Source organism: Equus caballus, chromosome X (assembly GCF_041296265.1).
Source record: "Equus caballus isolate H_3958 breed thoroughbred chromosome X, TB-T2T, whole genome shotgun sequence".
Classification (NCBI taxonomy): domain Eukaryota; kingdom Metazoa; phylum Chordata; class Mammalia; order Perissodactyla; family Equidae; genus Equus; species Equus caballus.
Genome location: NC_091715.1, coordinates 39,906,356 through 39,921,954, shown reverse-complemented (window position 1 = coordinate 39,921,954; position 15,599 = coordinate 39,906,356). Strand labels below are relative to the sequence as shown.

Below are 15,599 nucleotides of genomic sequence, written 5' to 3'. Positions count from 1 at the left end.
AGCCTTAGGCCTTCCTCAAGCAGTCCTCGACCTGGGCTCACCTTCTAGAACTGATTCTCAGCACTCCCCCACCACTCTCCCGCCACTGGGGAAGCAGAAGCCCCTTTCCACCAAGTGAAGTATTTCTGCTCCATGAGGTAAAGAGCCCCCGAGGACTCCACTACAACAAAAACCAGGGAGGGGGCAGAGAAATACACAGACCACGAAGACCTTCATGTGTGCAAAGTACAGTTGTTAAAAACAAAACGACAAAAACAGAAAAAAGAGGCCATGGCCTCCATGGGGCAGTGCCAAAGCAGAGCCCCATACTCTCAGACCTGGGGAGAGAGGGCCCCATGCTCTGACAGGTCTAGGGCTGGCAGGCAGGGAGGTGGGGTCTCACGTGTAGGCCCTTATGGCAGAGAACGAAGATCTGGTAGGGCTGATGGTGGGCTGGAGGGAGCCCAATCAAGATGGGGCCGTGGCCTCGGCTCCCTCCTCTGAGTCCCACACCTCTGACTGCAGGTAATCAGCGAAGAGAGCCTTGGCCCGGCGCAGGACACGCCCCAGGTGGTGTTTTCGCACGAGACGGTCAAAATGCATGGCCAGCTCGTTGTAATCCAGCCCATTGCGCATGATGTGGTCACGGTGCTCCAGCAGGATGGCAAGGCAGAGGAAGAGCATGAATGGGTTTCCCCGGCCAAACTCCTGGGGCGGAGGCAGGCCCAGTGGGGGTGAGGGTGGCAGGGACTTCCCAGGGTCTTGTGGGGATCCCAACTCTGGCATGGAGGGGGATCCTGCAGCCATGTCGCCAGCGGGAGAGGCCTCCTGGGTGGATGGCGGAGATGAGGAGGATGGGGAATCAGGGTGGGAAGAGGAAGAGAGCAATGGGTCTGGGGAATTCAGCAAGGGCTCAGAGAGAGACTTGCAGCTGATAAGGGCAGCTGGGCGGGGCAGCTGGACCAGAGGGTCCCTCCTGGGGCCTGTGTTATCCCTGAGTTGCTGAAGGTCATCCAGGCTGGCTTGTCTCAGGAGACGCCCCCCACCACTAGGCCCCTGGCTGGTCATGGCCAAGTGGTCCACAGCATCTTCGAAGGCACGGCCTCCACCGGCAGGCCTTAGCATGTGCCTCTGTCTCACAGGCCGCCCCCTGTGGCCACCAAAACCAGTGTCTGCCACTTGGCTGGGGGGTCCGACAAGCTCTACCTCGTGTTCAGGAGGATCAGGGGGCAGTGAACTCCAGGTGACCTCAAGCATGCGGAGGGCATCGTCAAAGGCGAACTCACGCTTGAGCTCGAGTAGTAGCCAGCGGTAACAGAAGAAGAGATCATCAGCACCAGCTTCTTGCAAGTACTGGTAGAAGTCAGGGTCAGCATGTCGCAGCAGCAGCTTGAGATGGGCGAACTTGGTGGCCATGGCACGGCCATCAGGATGGAAGTTCGCAGACAGGCGCTTCATGATGCCACAAAAGCAGACAAAGGCATGGCCTTCGTGGTCCATGACAGCAAGGATGGGCGAGGCAAGGTCGCTCATGCCCTGGCAGTAGGACACCTGTGGGTGGGTAACAGCATAGGTGGTAAGCAGGTCGTGTAGTGCTCGCAGGTGTGGGCCATCCTCAGGCCCTGCATAGTAGGGGTGGGCCCGGTCAGTACGCAGGACATCCTTGAGGACTGTACTTCGGATGAATTCCAGGTCCTCGGGGCTTGCTCGCTGTGCCCACTCGCTCTTGAGCTGCTCATACTCGCGACTCTTGCGTTTCATGTAGTCCATCCGCTCACGGCCTGTCAACCCGTCTGGATACACATTCAGCAGGTACCGCCACACCACCTGGCCAGGGACAAAAGGGATGAGGCTGAAGTTCTCCAGATGAGCTGCCACACCCCAGTGTCTATCTGTCATCACTCACCCTCCCTGGGCCTTTGTCCTCCTTCAGAAAAGTCTGCCTTCCCACCTCTGACTCCTGCCCCCCCCTGGAAGGAGAGCTTGCTGCCCTGGAATATCTCCACGGCCATCCCACAACAGTGTGGTCCCTGCATGTGTCTCATGAGCTCTTCATGACTGCAGGAGTGATGGAGCCAATGTGTGACCGAGGAGGCTCACCTTCCGCAGGGAGGGCTCAACACCACCATGATAGATCCGCAGGCGCAACTCCTCGGGGCGGGAGAGCTGGCCCTCGTGGTTCAGGTATGTGTGAAACTCAGCATCGCTCAGGGGTGGCTTGAAGGGCTTGACATCTTCCCCATATGACCAGCTTAGCACCTGCTGGACCTTAGACAAGGTGCGGCCCACCTGTGAAGGAAAGGGGGCGAGAGGCCACCGGTCAGCTGGGCAGGACAGGGGCAGGTGCCAACCAGAATGCTCAGAATCAGGAGTGCCAGGTAGGCCCTGCCCTCCAACCCTAGCTGGGCCCCAGGGGTCCCAGAAACCACCTGAGAGAGTATTGACTGTGTGAAGGGCAGGGCAGCTGTCGTCAGCGATGACCGTTTCTCAGCCAGCAGCACGTCGGAGCCAATGACATCCTTGGGGCTGATAATGTCCCAGTCCTCCAGCAGCGGGCCTGGGCACACAGAATGATGTGATGTGAGAATGGGAATGAGAAACCCAGACCTCAGGGCCAGGTTCCTCTCCTACCAAAGCCGGGCCACCCACAGGGCAACAGACGGCTCCCACTCTCTCTTCCCATGTCATCCAAGTCACACAAAAATTAAAACTGTTTTGGGTAACTGTCTCACAAAATGGCTGGGTAGACTCTGATAGCAATATTTTAATAATATAAAGTAATATTTATTAGCACTTACAATGAGCCAGGTACCCTGACAGGGGCTTAACTTGAATGTAAATACTAAGAACATGAAACAACACTTCCATAGTGCTAAGTGCCAGGAAGTGTTCTGAGCTCTTTGCAAATATTAACTCATTTAATATTCACATCCATCTGTAAGTTAGGCACCATTATCATCGCCCCTCTTTCTATGAGGAAACAGGCACAGTCAGGATAAGACAGTTGCCTAAGGCCCCACAGCTAGTGAGTGAAAGAACCAAAATTTGAAGCCCAGGCCCAAAGCTTGAGAACCCAAACTCTTAATCTCACATTCATGCTAGTCCTCCTCCCAAATCGGTATGCACTACCATTACCATTCTCATTTTACAGACGATGACAAAAACGGGTGGAACAACCAGTAAGTGGCCAAGATTCTACAGCCAGGAAATGGTGGGGCTGGGATCTGAACCTTGTTCACCTTGCTCCAGCGCCCAGACAGATTTTAGAACAGGCATTTGTGGAACACGTATGTCACGTATGTTAGGCAGGGGAGATAATGCTATGCTTGACTTTATCCAGTTCTGGCCCATGGAACATTGCAGAAGTTCGCCCCTTCTCTGTCTTCTTTACTCCCCCTCACGTCCTTTCTTCTCGCCTCAAATGTGAAGCAGTGGCTGAAGCAGCACTGGCCACCTCAACGTAAATTCGAGAGACTGAAGAGATGTCAGCCCTGGGGCCACAGAGCTGCTTAGCTGACAAAAGCAACGTCCAGTGGCTTTCAAACTCTATTATATGAAACAAATCAACTTTGATTTGTTCCAGCCATTGTCATTTGCAGGCAAACACCATCCCTAAGCAGCATTTCCATGGAGTCCACTGTACTCTCCCACAGAGCTGAGGGGGAAGCAAACCCCAGGTCACATTTGGATGTCACTGCCTCTCCTTGGATGTCTCACAGCACGCTGCAGACCTAAGGGGTTCAAAACGGGAGCCCAAGACCCACTCCAGACACGACCTCCTCCTCTGCTCCTCATGTGAGGGAACAGCACCCCTATCTGTTCCAGTTGCTTAAGCCAGAAACCTGAGGGACATCCTTGCTGCCTCCCACTCTCTCAACTCCCAGGGCCAAACTGTCACTAAGCCCCGTGGCTTCTGCATGCAGAACATACTTCAATTCCACTTCTTCTCTCATCTCCACAATGTGGTGGCCTGTCTCAGCCACCACATCTCTCTCTTGCATCTGCCTCCTAACCAGCTCTTGCTTCCTCTTTGCCCTTCTCCACCTTCTCCCAACAGCCGCCAGAATGGTCTTTCTAAAACATTAATCAGGAGCTGGCCCTGTGGCTGAGTGGTTAAGTTCATGTGCTCCGCTTCGGTGGCCTGGGGTTCATTGGTTCGGATCCTGGGCGCAGACCGACACACCGCTCATCAAGCCATGCTGTGGCGGCATCCCACATAGAAGAACTAGAACGACCTACAACTAGGATATACAACTGTGTACTGGGGCTTTGGGGAGGAAGAAAAAAGAGGAAGATTGGCAACAGATATTAGCTCAGGGCCAATCTTCCTCACCAAAAAAAAAAAAAAAAAAAAGCCTGAAAAAAATTGTTAAAATGTTAATCAGGGCATTAAAACACTTCACAGGTAAAATGAAGATGGTCACACTACTGAACAGGCAAAACGAAGGTCAACAGTGTGAAAGACCAAAGATAAGAACTCCTTCAAGGCACAGGGCTGAAGGTTGATGATTTGAGCAGAAAAAGTAGACATACCTGGAGGGCAACTCCAGGAGACCCAATATGCAAATACTAGAAAATGCAGGGGGAGAAAAGGGATCAGGTTGGGATTATAATCACACAGGTATGAAGGAAAATGTCACAGAGATGAAGAAATGGGTCATCAAGTCTCAGATAGGATTAATCAAGAAACAGTATATACAACAGGCCTCTGCTCACTATTCACATGCTGGTGAAGTGCCCCAATTCTAAGAATGAAGCAAAACTCTTGCCAGCTTCCAAAGACAAAAAGCAGGCCGCTTACAACAGAAAGGTCAGACTCGCAATGGGCTTCTGTTCCACAACTCTGGGAGCAAGAAGCAAGTGGTTCACGGCACCCATGGAGCAGAGAAGAAATGCCTGAGATCCAAGGGCCCTGCACCCAGCCAAGAGAGCATGTCTCTATTGCAACCAGAGAAAGACATTCTGATCGTGAGAGTCCAGCTACCCCATGCCCCTTATTGGAGGAGAACAAAGAAGTGCTCTAAGCAAATTACTACTGAATGAGACTACAAGGGCTCAAGGTGGGGGAGGCAAAAGGGAGGGCAAACAGTGATGGGCCCCAGGTGCTTTTTTTTTTTAAAGATTTTATTTTTCCTTTTTCTCCCCAAAGCCCCCCGGTACATAGCTGTATATTTTTAGTTGTGGGTCCTTCTAGCTGTGGCATGTGGGATGCCGCCTCAGCGTGGCTTGATGAGCGGTGTCATGACCATGCCCAGGATCCGAACGGGCGAAACCCTGGGCCGCCGAAGCGGAGCACGCGAACTTAAGCACTTGGCCATGGGCCAGTCCCTCCAGGTGCTTCATATATACAGTTAAACAGAAAATGACACAGATACTGTGATGGGGAGTTTGTAATATTAAGTGGTACATTAGGATTCCTGAAACATAAGTAACCTACTATAAAGAAAAGATAATGAGAGGCTGGAATTTAAAAAGAAAAATAATTACTATCTAAGTAAAACCCAGAAGTTAAGGGTTAGGGATCAGAAGAAGAAGAAGAATTTGAAGTGTTCTAAAGCTTCCATTTCAAGGGCCAGGTAGGGTGGGAGACACTGGAGGGAAAAAATGGCCTAAAGATTTCACTGCCATTTGTGTCCAAAAAAAAAAAAAAGCATAAATCCAGCGGTGAAGTTTTTATGAGACATACCTTGAACTAGGTGACAAAGAAAGGTTGCAAACTGAAGAAACCTAAAGGCATACCTGGCAAACACAAACAAACAGAAAGCAAGAGCAGCAACGTGAATGTCAGAAAAAGCACCGCTCAAGGCCAGAAATGTTCCAGGGAAAGAGAGCCATTCTTTATCGATTAAAGAAAGGAAAAAAGAACCCATTAGTAAAATGGGCAAAGGATTTCCACAAGCACAAACTCATCTAGTGGCCAAAGCTGATCTGAACTGACATGAGACTATATATGGTCTTCATGTAACCCACTAAGTGTGCATATACACACGTCCCTGAAGAAACATTCCAGTGTTTCATGATGGGGTGCTGCCCCAGGCCCCGCTTGTGGTATTCCATAATACATGCTATACGCACTACATCTCCCCATCATAAAATTGTCAGACTTCCCAAACTCTAAATTAACATATAGATTCTGTGCAATGCCAATTAGAAATCTAATGGGGTTTTTCCTGGAACTGGATAAAATTATTTTAAGGTTCATATGAAAGAATTCACATTTAAAAATAGTTAAGAAAAAGATGAGCCAAAAAAAGAATAGTGGGAGGATGGTAATGCTTGCCTTATTAAAATTTACCACAAAACCACTGTGCTAAAAATATGGTGTTAGCATAGCAATAGACAAATGGAGCCAACCAGTGGAATGCAATAGAAAGCCCAGAAATAAATCCAAGTTCATAGGGGAACTCAGTATATGACAAAAGCGGCATTTCCAATCAGTGTAGAAAAGGTGGTTATTTAATAAATGATGCTGGCATAACTGACTATGTGGAATTTTTTAAAAAGCTAGGTCTACTTATCACAATGTTGACAGAGTAGAGATTTATATGTAAAAAAGAAAATAAGCATATTAAAATAAAATGTAAGAGAATATTTATATAAGATTGCGGATGGAGAAGATGCTTCAAAGTAAGAGGAAAAACTCAGAAATCATAAGGGAAAACATCAATATAGGTATAAGGCTGCATACAAATTTTAATTTTTGAGAGGACAAAAAAAGACACCACAAAGCCATAAAACAAAATATAAGCTGAGAAAAAATATTTGCAATACATATGACAGAAGGAGGATTCAGATCACCAATGCACACATTGGCTGAAGGTCTAGGCGCGGTAATCCCCTAATTGTAGAGGTGACAGAAACTGACTTTTCCTTAGAAAGAGGGACCGGGCCGTCCAAGTGGTCACAACATTCCTGTTGCTTTCACAGTCATGAACATGATCACAAGAATGCCTTAATAATATTCACAACAGCTCCATCTATTGGATACTTATGAATGTAGAGTATGATACCATTTATGTTAAACACACACCATCTGTGTATATATACAAATACGAATCTACTTTGTATCTCTGTATGTGGATAAATTTGTGTGTGTGCCTGTCTGAGTGAATAAATAAAGGACCTGCAAGGTTACGTATCAAACTGATCAAAGTGGTTCCTGCAGGGCAAAAGGGCAGGGAGTTAAGATTAGGCATAGTGGTTCCAAAAGACCAGCATTATTTGAAATGTTTTCATAATTTTTAATAAGGAGGATGTATTTACTGGGGATTAAAAATTAGTTTCTTTAAAAAATGCAACTCCAATCAAATTCCCATTAGGATCTTAAAGCAATGATAAGCTAATTCTATTAAATGAAAAGAACAGTAAGCGCACAAGAATGTTCAAGAAATATTTTTAAAAAGGAAAACATTAAAACATATCAAAAGCTATGTGATTAAAACAAGATGGAACTGGGTTAGGATTTAACAAGAGATCAATATAAGAGGATCAGGAATTCAGAAACAAACCCATGTATACGCAGGAATTTGGTAAATAAGACAACAGCAGGAAAAGAACAGACTCATCAATAACCGGAAAGCTGATGCTTTTTTTAAAAAAAGACTTTTAAATGTCTTTTTGCCAAACTGATGGGTGTGCATCTCTCTGCTTTATTTGCATTCCTCTCAGTTCTTATAAAGTTGGGGTTTTCTTCACATGTTTATTAGCTGAGCAGATTTGATTTCTTTACTGAAATACTGCTACTATGTCTACTTTACAGCTGAGCAAATGAGGCTTGGGGAATTAATTAAGCGACTGACCTAAGCACATAGGGCTACTCAGTGGCAGAGGTTCCTGTGTCTCTGGCTACTTGTTTTTTTCCACTTGTCTCTCTGCCTGTCTCCATCACCTTTCTCTCTGACTCTTGTTTCTCTCTCTCTCTGCCTATCTCCCTTTTTCTCTTGTCTCTTTTTCTCAAGGATGTCAATCTTAACAAGCCCAAAATTTTGTAGAGTCAAAAGGTTAAGAGCAAGGACTCTGGAGTCAGTTCAGCCACTACCTGGGTTCAAATCCTGCTCCTCCACTCACTGTCTCTGTGACATGGACAAATCCTGTCCCCTCTCTGAGCCTCAGCTTCCCCATCTATAAGATGAGGATAATGATCAGTCCTAGCCTGTAGGACTGTTTTGACAATCCAATGAATAAATATTATGTGTGTAGAATGGCCCCAAGTGTTCAACCCATGTTAGCTATTTATATGTTACTATGACATTAATAAAATGCCTCAGTCATCCCAAATGGGCACATGAGTTCCCCGAGGCTGGGAACCATGCCTTCCAATCCGCAACTTTTTATTTAAAAAATTTTCAAATCGGGGCTGGCCCCGTGGCCGAGTGGTTAAGTTCGCGCGCTCTGCTGCAGGCAGCCCAGTGTTTCGTTGGTTCGAATCCTGGGCGCGGACATGGCACTGCTCATCAAACCACGCTGAGGCAGCGTCCCACATGCCACAACTAGAAGGACCCACAACCAAGAATATACAACTATGTACTGGGGGGCTTTGGGGAGAAAAAGGAAAAAATAAAATCTTTAAAAAAAAAAATTTTCAAATCTTCAATAAAGTTAGAAAGAGGAATACATCAAACATTCACACATCCTTCATCTAGGTCTCCTAACTGTTCACATTTTTGCCACATGTGCCTCATCTCGCTCCCTCTGTATATATACATATTATTTTTTGCTGGATTATTTGCAGACATTATGACACTTTACCCCTTAATACTTAACTGTGTTTTTCCTGAGAACAAGGACATTTTCCTTCAATAACCATGATACATTACCATACCCAGGAAATATAACACTAATATCTAATGTATGGTCCATAATCACATTTGGGGAGCATGTCTTTTTTTTTTTGAGGAAGATTAGCCCTGAGCTAACATCTGCTGCCAATCCTCCTCTTTTTGCTGAGGAAGACTGGCCCTGAGCTAACATCTGTGCTCATCTTCCTCTACTTTATATGTGGGATGCCTACCACAGCATGGCATGCCAAGCGGTGCCATGTCTGCACCCGGGACCCAAACTGGTGAAACCCGGGCCGCCGAGAAGCGGAACGTGCGCACTTAACCGCTGCGCCACTGGGCCGGCCCCTGGGGAGCATGTCTTAATTGATCTGTGTGCTCCCAGGGACCAGCACAGGCCAGAGTTGGGGAACAAATATGAGAAGTGCCTGAGAGTTCCAGGGAACAAATGAATGAGTGAGCAAGAGTGCAAACAAATGTATATGAGTGCAGAACAAGTGAATGAATAAATACAACTACTTTTATTATAATCAGCATTATTCTAGTTACACATTATAATAACTGAAACAGACAACACTACAGCTCTATTGTTATGTTGAATTAAATAATTGTAATATACATTACTAGATTATATGCCATAATGGTAAATATAGTATGATAATTATTGTTATCAGAGCTAATACTTTTTGAGCATTCATTATGTAGCCATGCACTGTTTCCGGCATTTTACATGAATTTCCCTGATTAATCCTCATGGTGGCCTTAAGATATCATTATCTCTACCTTACAGGTGAAGAAATTGAGGCCCAGTGGCCAAGCCAGGTTTGGACCTAGGATACCTTCCTCCCTAGCCCACTGTGAGGGAGGGTATTGCAAGGGGTGGAGTCATCCTATCGGGAAAGGGTGGGTCCCAGAGCAGTGCCTCTGGGATGCCAGGTACTCACTGTCCTCAGTGGGCCGAATATCTACACGCAGCTGCAGGTAAGGTTTGGAGGCGGTGGCAAAGGCCATGCTGAGGTCCCAGTCAGACAGGAGTGAGAGGTAAGCTTCCTGCCCCAGCCGATCCCGGCCCAGGTAGTTGATGCCAAAGTTCTTCTTCCTGGACAGAAGAGGCGTGGCAGCTCAGTGCCCCAGTTTCCTGGAGGCCCCAGGGACAGTTTCCAAAAGAAGCAGGGGAAGACAGAAGGTGCTGAAAACAACTTCCCACTATGTGCTGGGTACTGTGCCAAGGACTGCGGGCACCCTGAGGTCAGATCGTTTATCTCCACTTTGTTACACAAACACAGAAACAGATACACACCTGCTTGTATCTGGAGAGCACATTGGAAACTGGTAAAATGTTGGTCCCCCCTAGGGAGGGTAACAGGGTAGCTGAGGGACAGAAGTAGGAAGAAAGCAGCCTTCTTACTGCATAAAAAATAAAGCAATCTGTATGTTATTTTTCACAACAAAAAATGCTTATGCAAGAAAAGTCAAATAACAACTAAGAATTTGTTCCTCAGATACACTGGCACAACTGTGCAAAGAAGTATGTTGTGTGATAACTACTGTAACCATGGAAACATCCTCAACAGCAATCACGTTTGCACTCTTTGAGTTTGTTGCCATGTGCGCATATTCCTCCAAAATAACCACCACAACAAAATAACCATCACACCTGCCCCCAAGAGACACCACTTTTCAACTATCAAGTTGGCAAATTTTCCAGTGTTTTCCAGTAACCAGTGTTTGTGAGGGAAACAGGCATTTTTACATGCTGCTGGTGAGATGGTAAATTGGTGAAACCTGTCAGGAGAGCATTTTGGAACCATCCACTGGCATTTTAAAAAGCGTACAGCCCTTAAGCCAGCAATACCACTGCGAGGAATTCATCCTATGACTAGATTTCCCCAAACAGTTCAAGATGTGCAAATATGGCTGTTCACCGTGGGATTATTTATAAAAAACAAACAACACACAAAAACCCTACCAGACAACAACAATGCAGAAGCCAAACGACTGCTGCTGAGGTGGGGGGCCCGCGAGCCGGTCCCCAGCACCCCATCACTCACCCGTTCAAGTCAAAGGCTCGGATGAGGATGTGCTGTAAGACATCGAGGGAGGTGATCTGGGGGTCCACAGCAAAAGAGCGGAACTCAGGTGGCAAGCAGCTCTCACATTTCTGGGGAGAGAAGACATGGGGTAGGCCATCAGGGGCCACCTCGCCACGCTAAAGTGGAGTGTGCGTAGGAGGCAAGGCCAGAGAAGTGGCGGGGGCCAGGCCAAGGCAGGCATTCTGGGCCATGGTGAGGACTCTGGTGAAGAGGGAGCTTTGGGAGGGTTCTGAGCAGAGCAGGGATGTGGTCGGACTTAGGACTTAACAGGATCCTTCTGGCTGCTCCGCAAAGAACAGACTGGGGGAGGGGGCAAGGGAGCAAGCAGCAGTCCAGCCAGGAGGAGGCTCCTGCAATAGTCCTGGCATCCAATCCTTCTAGATCTCCTCAACAATGCTTTGCAGGATCACCATGTCCAGTCTGGCCCCTACTAAGTCAGTCCTCCAGGCTGCAACCAATCTAGCACATCTATCTACAACACTCCCTTGCTTAATCTCTTCAAAGGCAGCCCCAGAGTCCCCAGCAGGTGGGCCTATGGGACCCCTCTCTCCAGCCAGCCTCCCTCCAGTGAGCTTTTTCAAACATTACACTCTGATCCTACCAAATTGCTGGAAGTTACTTTGAACACATCCTGGCTCCAAGCCTTTGCTTGTGGTGATCCCCCTGTCTGGAAAGTCCTTCCCACTTTCTTCAACTGGCTCACCACAGCTCAGACATCGTCTATTTTCTGCACTCCCAAACCTCTACCTTAGAGCTTCCTCTACTACACTGAGGCGATGTTTACGTCTCCAGAATCTACCCTCTTATCACTACCAATACCACCGCCCTAGTCCAAGCCGCCCCAGTCACTGCTTGCTGGAACCACTGCAACAGCTTTCTTACTCAGAGTACACACCAAAGGCCCTCCCAGTCCGCCCCTCTCTTACCTCTCTTTCACCTCCTACCACTCTTCCCCTCACTCTCTCGCTTCCAGCAACGTGGGAACTTAAGGGAACATGCCAAGCTCATCCCCACCTCCCAGCCTTTGCTCTTGCTGTTCCCTCTGCCTAGAACACTCTTCCCTGCTGACATGCGTATGGCTGACTCCTTTTTATTCGGGTCTCTTCTCCTTCAATACCTCTCTGGGGAGTTCCCTACACAACCTTGGCTAAAGTAACTCCCTAGTTCACAATCTTTTTCGTTATTTCCTCATGACATTCACCAGTGTCCGAAGCATCTCATTGATTTAGCTGTGTGTCTCCCCGACGAGCAGGTCAGCTCCTTCAGGGTGCACTCTCAACACATACGTGAACTGACTTCAGCGCCTCCTTTTCAGACAGCAGTAGCCCCCCTCATTCCTCAGGGCCCCACTTCCCAACGATTAAAGCCCCTCCTTCAACCCTACAGCTCCTCCTCTCGGCCCATAATCTCCACCTATCCATTCCATAGGTCCCTATCCTCCATTTTCAGTCCCCACGCCTTCACGCCCTGTCCCTGCATTCCCGGTCCAGCCCCCCCGCCGCCTCCCGCCCGCCACCATCACTCTGCCCTCAAGCCTCGCCCCTCAGGTAACACCCCAAATATCAGGTCCCGCCCTCCATCCTAGGGCAGCCACCTTGCCCTCCCCTGGGAGCTCCGGGCCGCCAGCCTCACCTTGACTCGGACCCGTACCACCTCTCGCTCCTCCTCCTCAGCTGCCGCCGCCGCCGCCTGGGCTCCCCCGCCAGGCGGGGGCGCTCCGGAGCCGACCAAGTCCGAGGACCCAGAGGCCATCGCCATCCCGCCACCCGTCTCAGGGTGACAGTGGACCCTTGCCCCCTACCCCTGCGAGAACCCCAGAGTGCGGGCGCCGGCGGCCCCACCTTGCGCCCGAGCGCAGGCGCAGAAGGCGCCACGCGACCCTACCCACTCCCCCCCCCGCCCCTCCCACCTGGCACGGGGTGGAGGTCGCCTATGCGCATGCGCATATGGTGCCGTTGCCTGGAGCCCCGTCCCCCAAGGCCGGGCCGTTGGCCTCACTTCAGCCAATGCGCAGGCGCCTGCTGAGGCTCCGCCTCCCCCCGTCCGCGATTCGGTTGTTTAGGCAGTTTACTTCCGGATTCACCTAGGTGTGTGTTAAAGTGACGACCCATTCGAGCGAAAGAAGTAGGCGGGGAAAGGAAGCTGCTGCGGGATGACGTCAAGACCCCCCCCCCCCGCCCCGCCCAAAGTCACCTCGCATCTTTCCTTACAGATGACGTCATCTATTTCAAATGCCTATGGCCCTCGCTTTGGATGAATGCACTGGACGGAAAAATAATCCTTTTTCCAGAATCTTTTAAAAAATAATTTACACGTTGTGAAAATGCATGCAGCTGTACGTGTATGTTTTTTGCAGTTTCTGCGTGCTATACTTCAATAAATAATTTACCAAAAAAAGCCATTTTTATGCTCCCTGGAGGTCAAAGCTTTTTAAAGTTTGCCTTCATTTTATCTAAACCTTACAACACGTTGAGGTCGGTCTTGTTATTAAACAGTGTGTCCACTAAATGTCAGCTGAATGATTGAACACCTCTTAGACTCCTCTGAGAAACTTACACTGCAAAATGCAAAAAGGCATTTTCCTCGCTTTATTGCACAGCATCCATATGGTTTGGACAAAATAGATTGCCCTCACAATGTAATTTCTAACAAAGGAGTCCTGTAAGATGCCTGGACTTCAGCTATTGTTGCAGGGTTGTATGGGTGCTACCTGTAATGTTGACTTTTTAGAGAAGTTTGCAATTATATTTTAGTATCTTTTTAAATAACTTGTTGCCTTGGTATTAATATTAAATAAACACCTATTTTCTGGAAGGTATAAGTAATTGGGAATTTTTCTTGAAAGCCAGAAGAGGGTTATTAGCACATGTCTCTTGTCCCATGTGCTGGAGTCAACACTTTTTATGGCACTGCTGGATTTCCTGATGGAAACAAGTAGTTTGAGAATCTGCTTCTCATTAAAATTATCATAGGATGGGGTGAGCAAAACATTAGCCTGGAGCTTGGGGTTTATGCTGAGGGCACTGGAGCACAGGATTTAGATGGGGGTATGATGTGGTCAGACGCTTCTGTCTTGGTTGTGGAGAAAGCCTTGGATAGAAAGATCCCGGAAGCAAGATCAAAAAGAAGGTCCTTGCTATAATCCTGGGGAGAACTTTCTCTTTCATTTGGTTATTCTTCCATTCAACAAATACGAAGTGTAGGCCAGATTACCTACATATATTAATTCATTTAATCTGCATAAAAACTCTATGAGGTAGGTACTATTACTATTAGCATTTTACAGATGAGAGTACTCAAAGTCAGGGAGAAACATGCTCAAGGTCAAAGGGATAGTGACAGAAAGAGTAGACAGTGCAATGGACAGAAAGTGGGGCTGTGCCGGGCATGTGTGAGGAAGAGCAAGGAGGCAGCATGCCTTAAGTAAGTGATGAGCTAAGTGGTGGATCTGAGGTGAGAAAGTGATGAATGGTTTTGGCCTTAACAGTGAGGCATTTCTCAAAAGCTGTACTGTAGGCTCGAGCAGAACCAGGATTTGAACTGAAGTCCTGCCCTGCACAGGTCACTTAGAGCCAGCCTACAGGTATCTGCAGTTTTGTTTTTGTTTTTGTTTTTTCAAGATTAGCCTTGAGCTAACATCTGCTGCTAATCCTCCTCTTTTGGCCAAGGAAGACTGGCCCCGAGCCAACATCCATGGCCATCCTCCTCCACCCCATATGTGGGATGCCCGCCACAGCATGGCTCCATGTGCAGTGCCATGTCCGCACCTGGGATCCGAACCGGCAAACCCCGGGCCGAAGCGGAACATGTGCACTTAACCGCTGCGCCACCGGGCCGGCCCCTGCAGTTTTATTATTCATTCTTTGTCATCTCTCCAAAATTCCTCAAATACCCATTTGTTTTATGACTGATGGTCTATGAGGTGAATGACAGAGACTGTGGGATGAGTGGGGGAGGGGTCTATAGGATGGGGGTATCTGTGGGGTGAATCATGGGACTCTGTGGGTCCATGATAGGTGGTCTGTGGGGGTAATTGGGGATCTGTGGGGTGAGTCATAGGGGAATATGAAGTAAGGGATGGATTCTGCAACTTGAGTTATGGGGAGTTTACAGGGTGAGTGATGAGAGGCCTATGAGGTAAATGATAGGGGGTGTGTGGGAAGAGTGACAGGGTCTGTGTGATACATGATGGGGGGGTTTATGGGGTGACTCATGCGGTTGTAGGGTACATGATGGGAGGTCTGCTGGGGCAATGATGGGGTCTGTGGTGTGAGTGATGGACGTCTATGAGTGAACGAAAGGCTGTTGTGGGGACAGTGATGGGTGTTTTAGGGGATAATGATGGGATCTGTGGGGTGAGTTTTGTTTGGTCTGTGGGGTGAGTGATGGGGGTCTTTAGGCTAGTGATGGGTAAGTCTGTGAGGTGCCTGATCAGGAGAGAAGAGGCTGAGTAAACTGAAGAACTTGAAGATTTGGAAAATTCTCACTCAGCCTGTCCATATTGCAAAAAATGAGAAAGTGTGTTCTGGAGAGAACGCCAAGGGTATAGTTGGACGATCACTCCTTAAAAGAGATTATGGGTGTCTCATGGATCTAACCAGCCATCACAGGAATCTGTGGGGTCAGTGAGGTCATAGATTAGAGGTCTAAGTGATGATGATGGGGGTCTGTGGAATGAATGAGTGATGGAGAGGTCTGTAGGGTCAGTCATGGGGCATCTCTGGGGTTAGTAATTAAAGATCTCTCAGTG

General features: G+C 48.2%; 1 protein-coding gene across 4 annotated transcripts; it reads right to left on the bottom strand.

Moving 5' to 3' along the window:
* Window positions 1-211: 211 nt before the first annotated feature.
* On the bottom strand, window positions 212-12,857 carry TBC1D25 (TBC1 domain family member 25). Of its 4 annotated transcripts, none has more exons than XM_070258170.1 (7): window positions 12,482-12,756; window positions 10,808-10,917; window positions 10,057-10,163; window positions 9,701-9,855; window positions 2,409-2,536; window positions 2,080-2,268; window positions 212-1,806 (listed from the first exon to the last, which is right to left on the bottom strand). In XM_070258170.1, the coding sequence occupies exons 3-7, from the start codon at window positions 10,077-10,079 to the stop codon at window positions 448-450; spliced, it is 1,854 nt and encodes a 617-aa protein (XP_070114271.1). In that variant the 5' UTR covers window positions 10,080-10,163; window positions 10,808-10,917; window positions 12,482-12,756; the 3' UTR covers window positions 212-447. The 4 variants fall into 4 exon arrangements, with proteins under 4 accessions (XP_070114271.1, XP_070114272.1, XP_001493731.1 ...); XM_070258171.1 differs by lacking the exon at window positions 12,482-12,756 and adding an exon at window positions 11,451-11,619; XM_001493681.5 differs by lacking the exon at window positions 10,057-10,163 and having other exon boundaries at window positions 12,482-12,857.
* Between the last annotated feature and the right edge of the window lie 2,742 nt (window positions 12,858-15,599).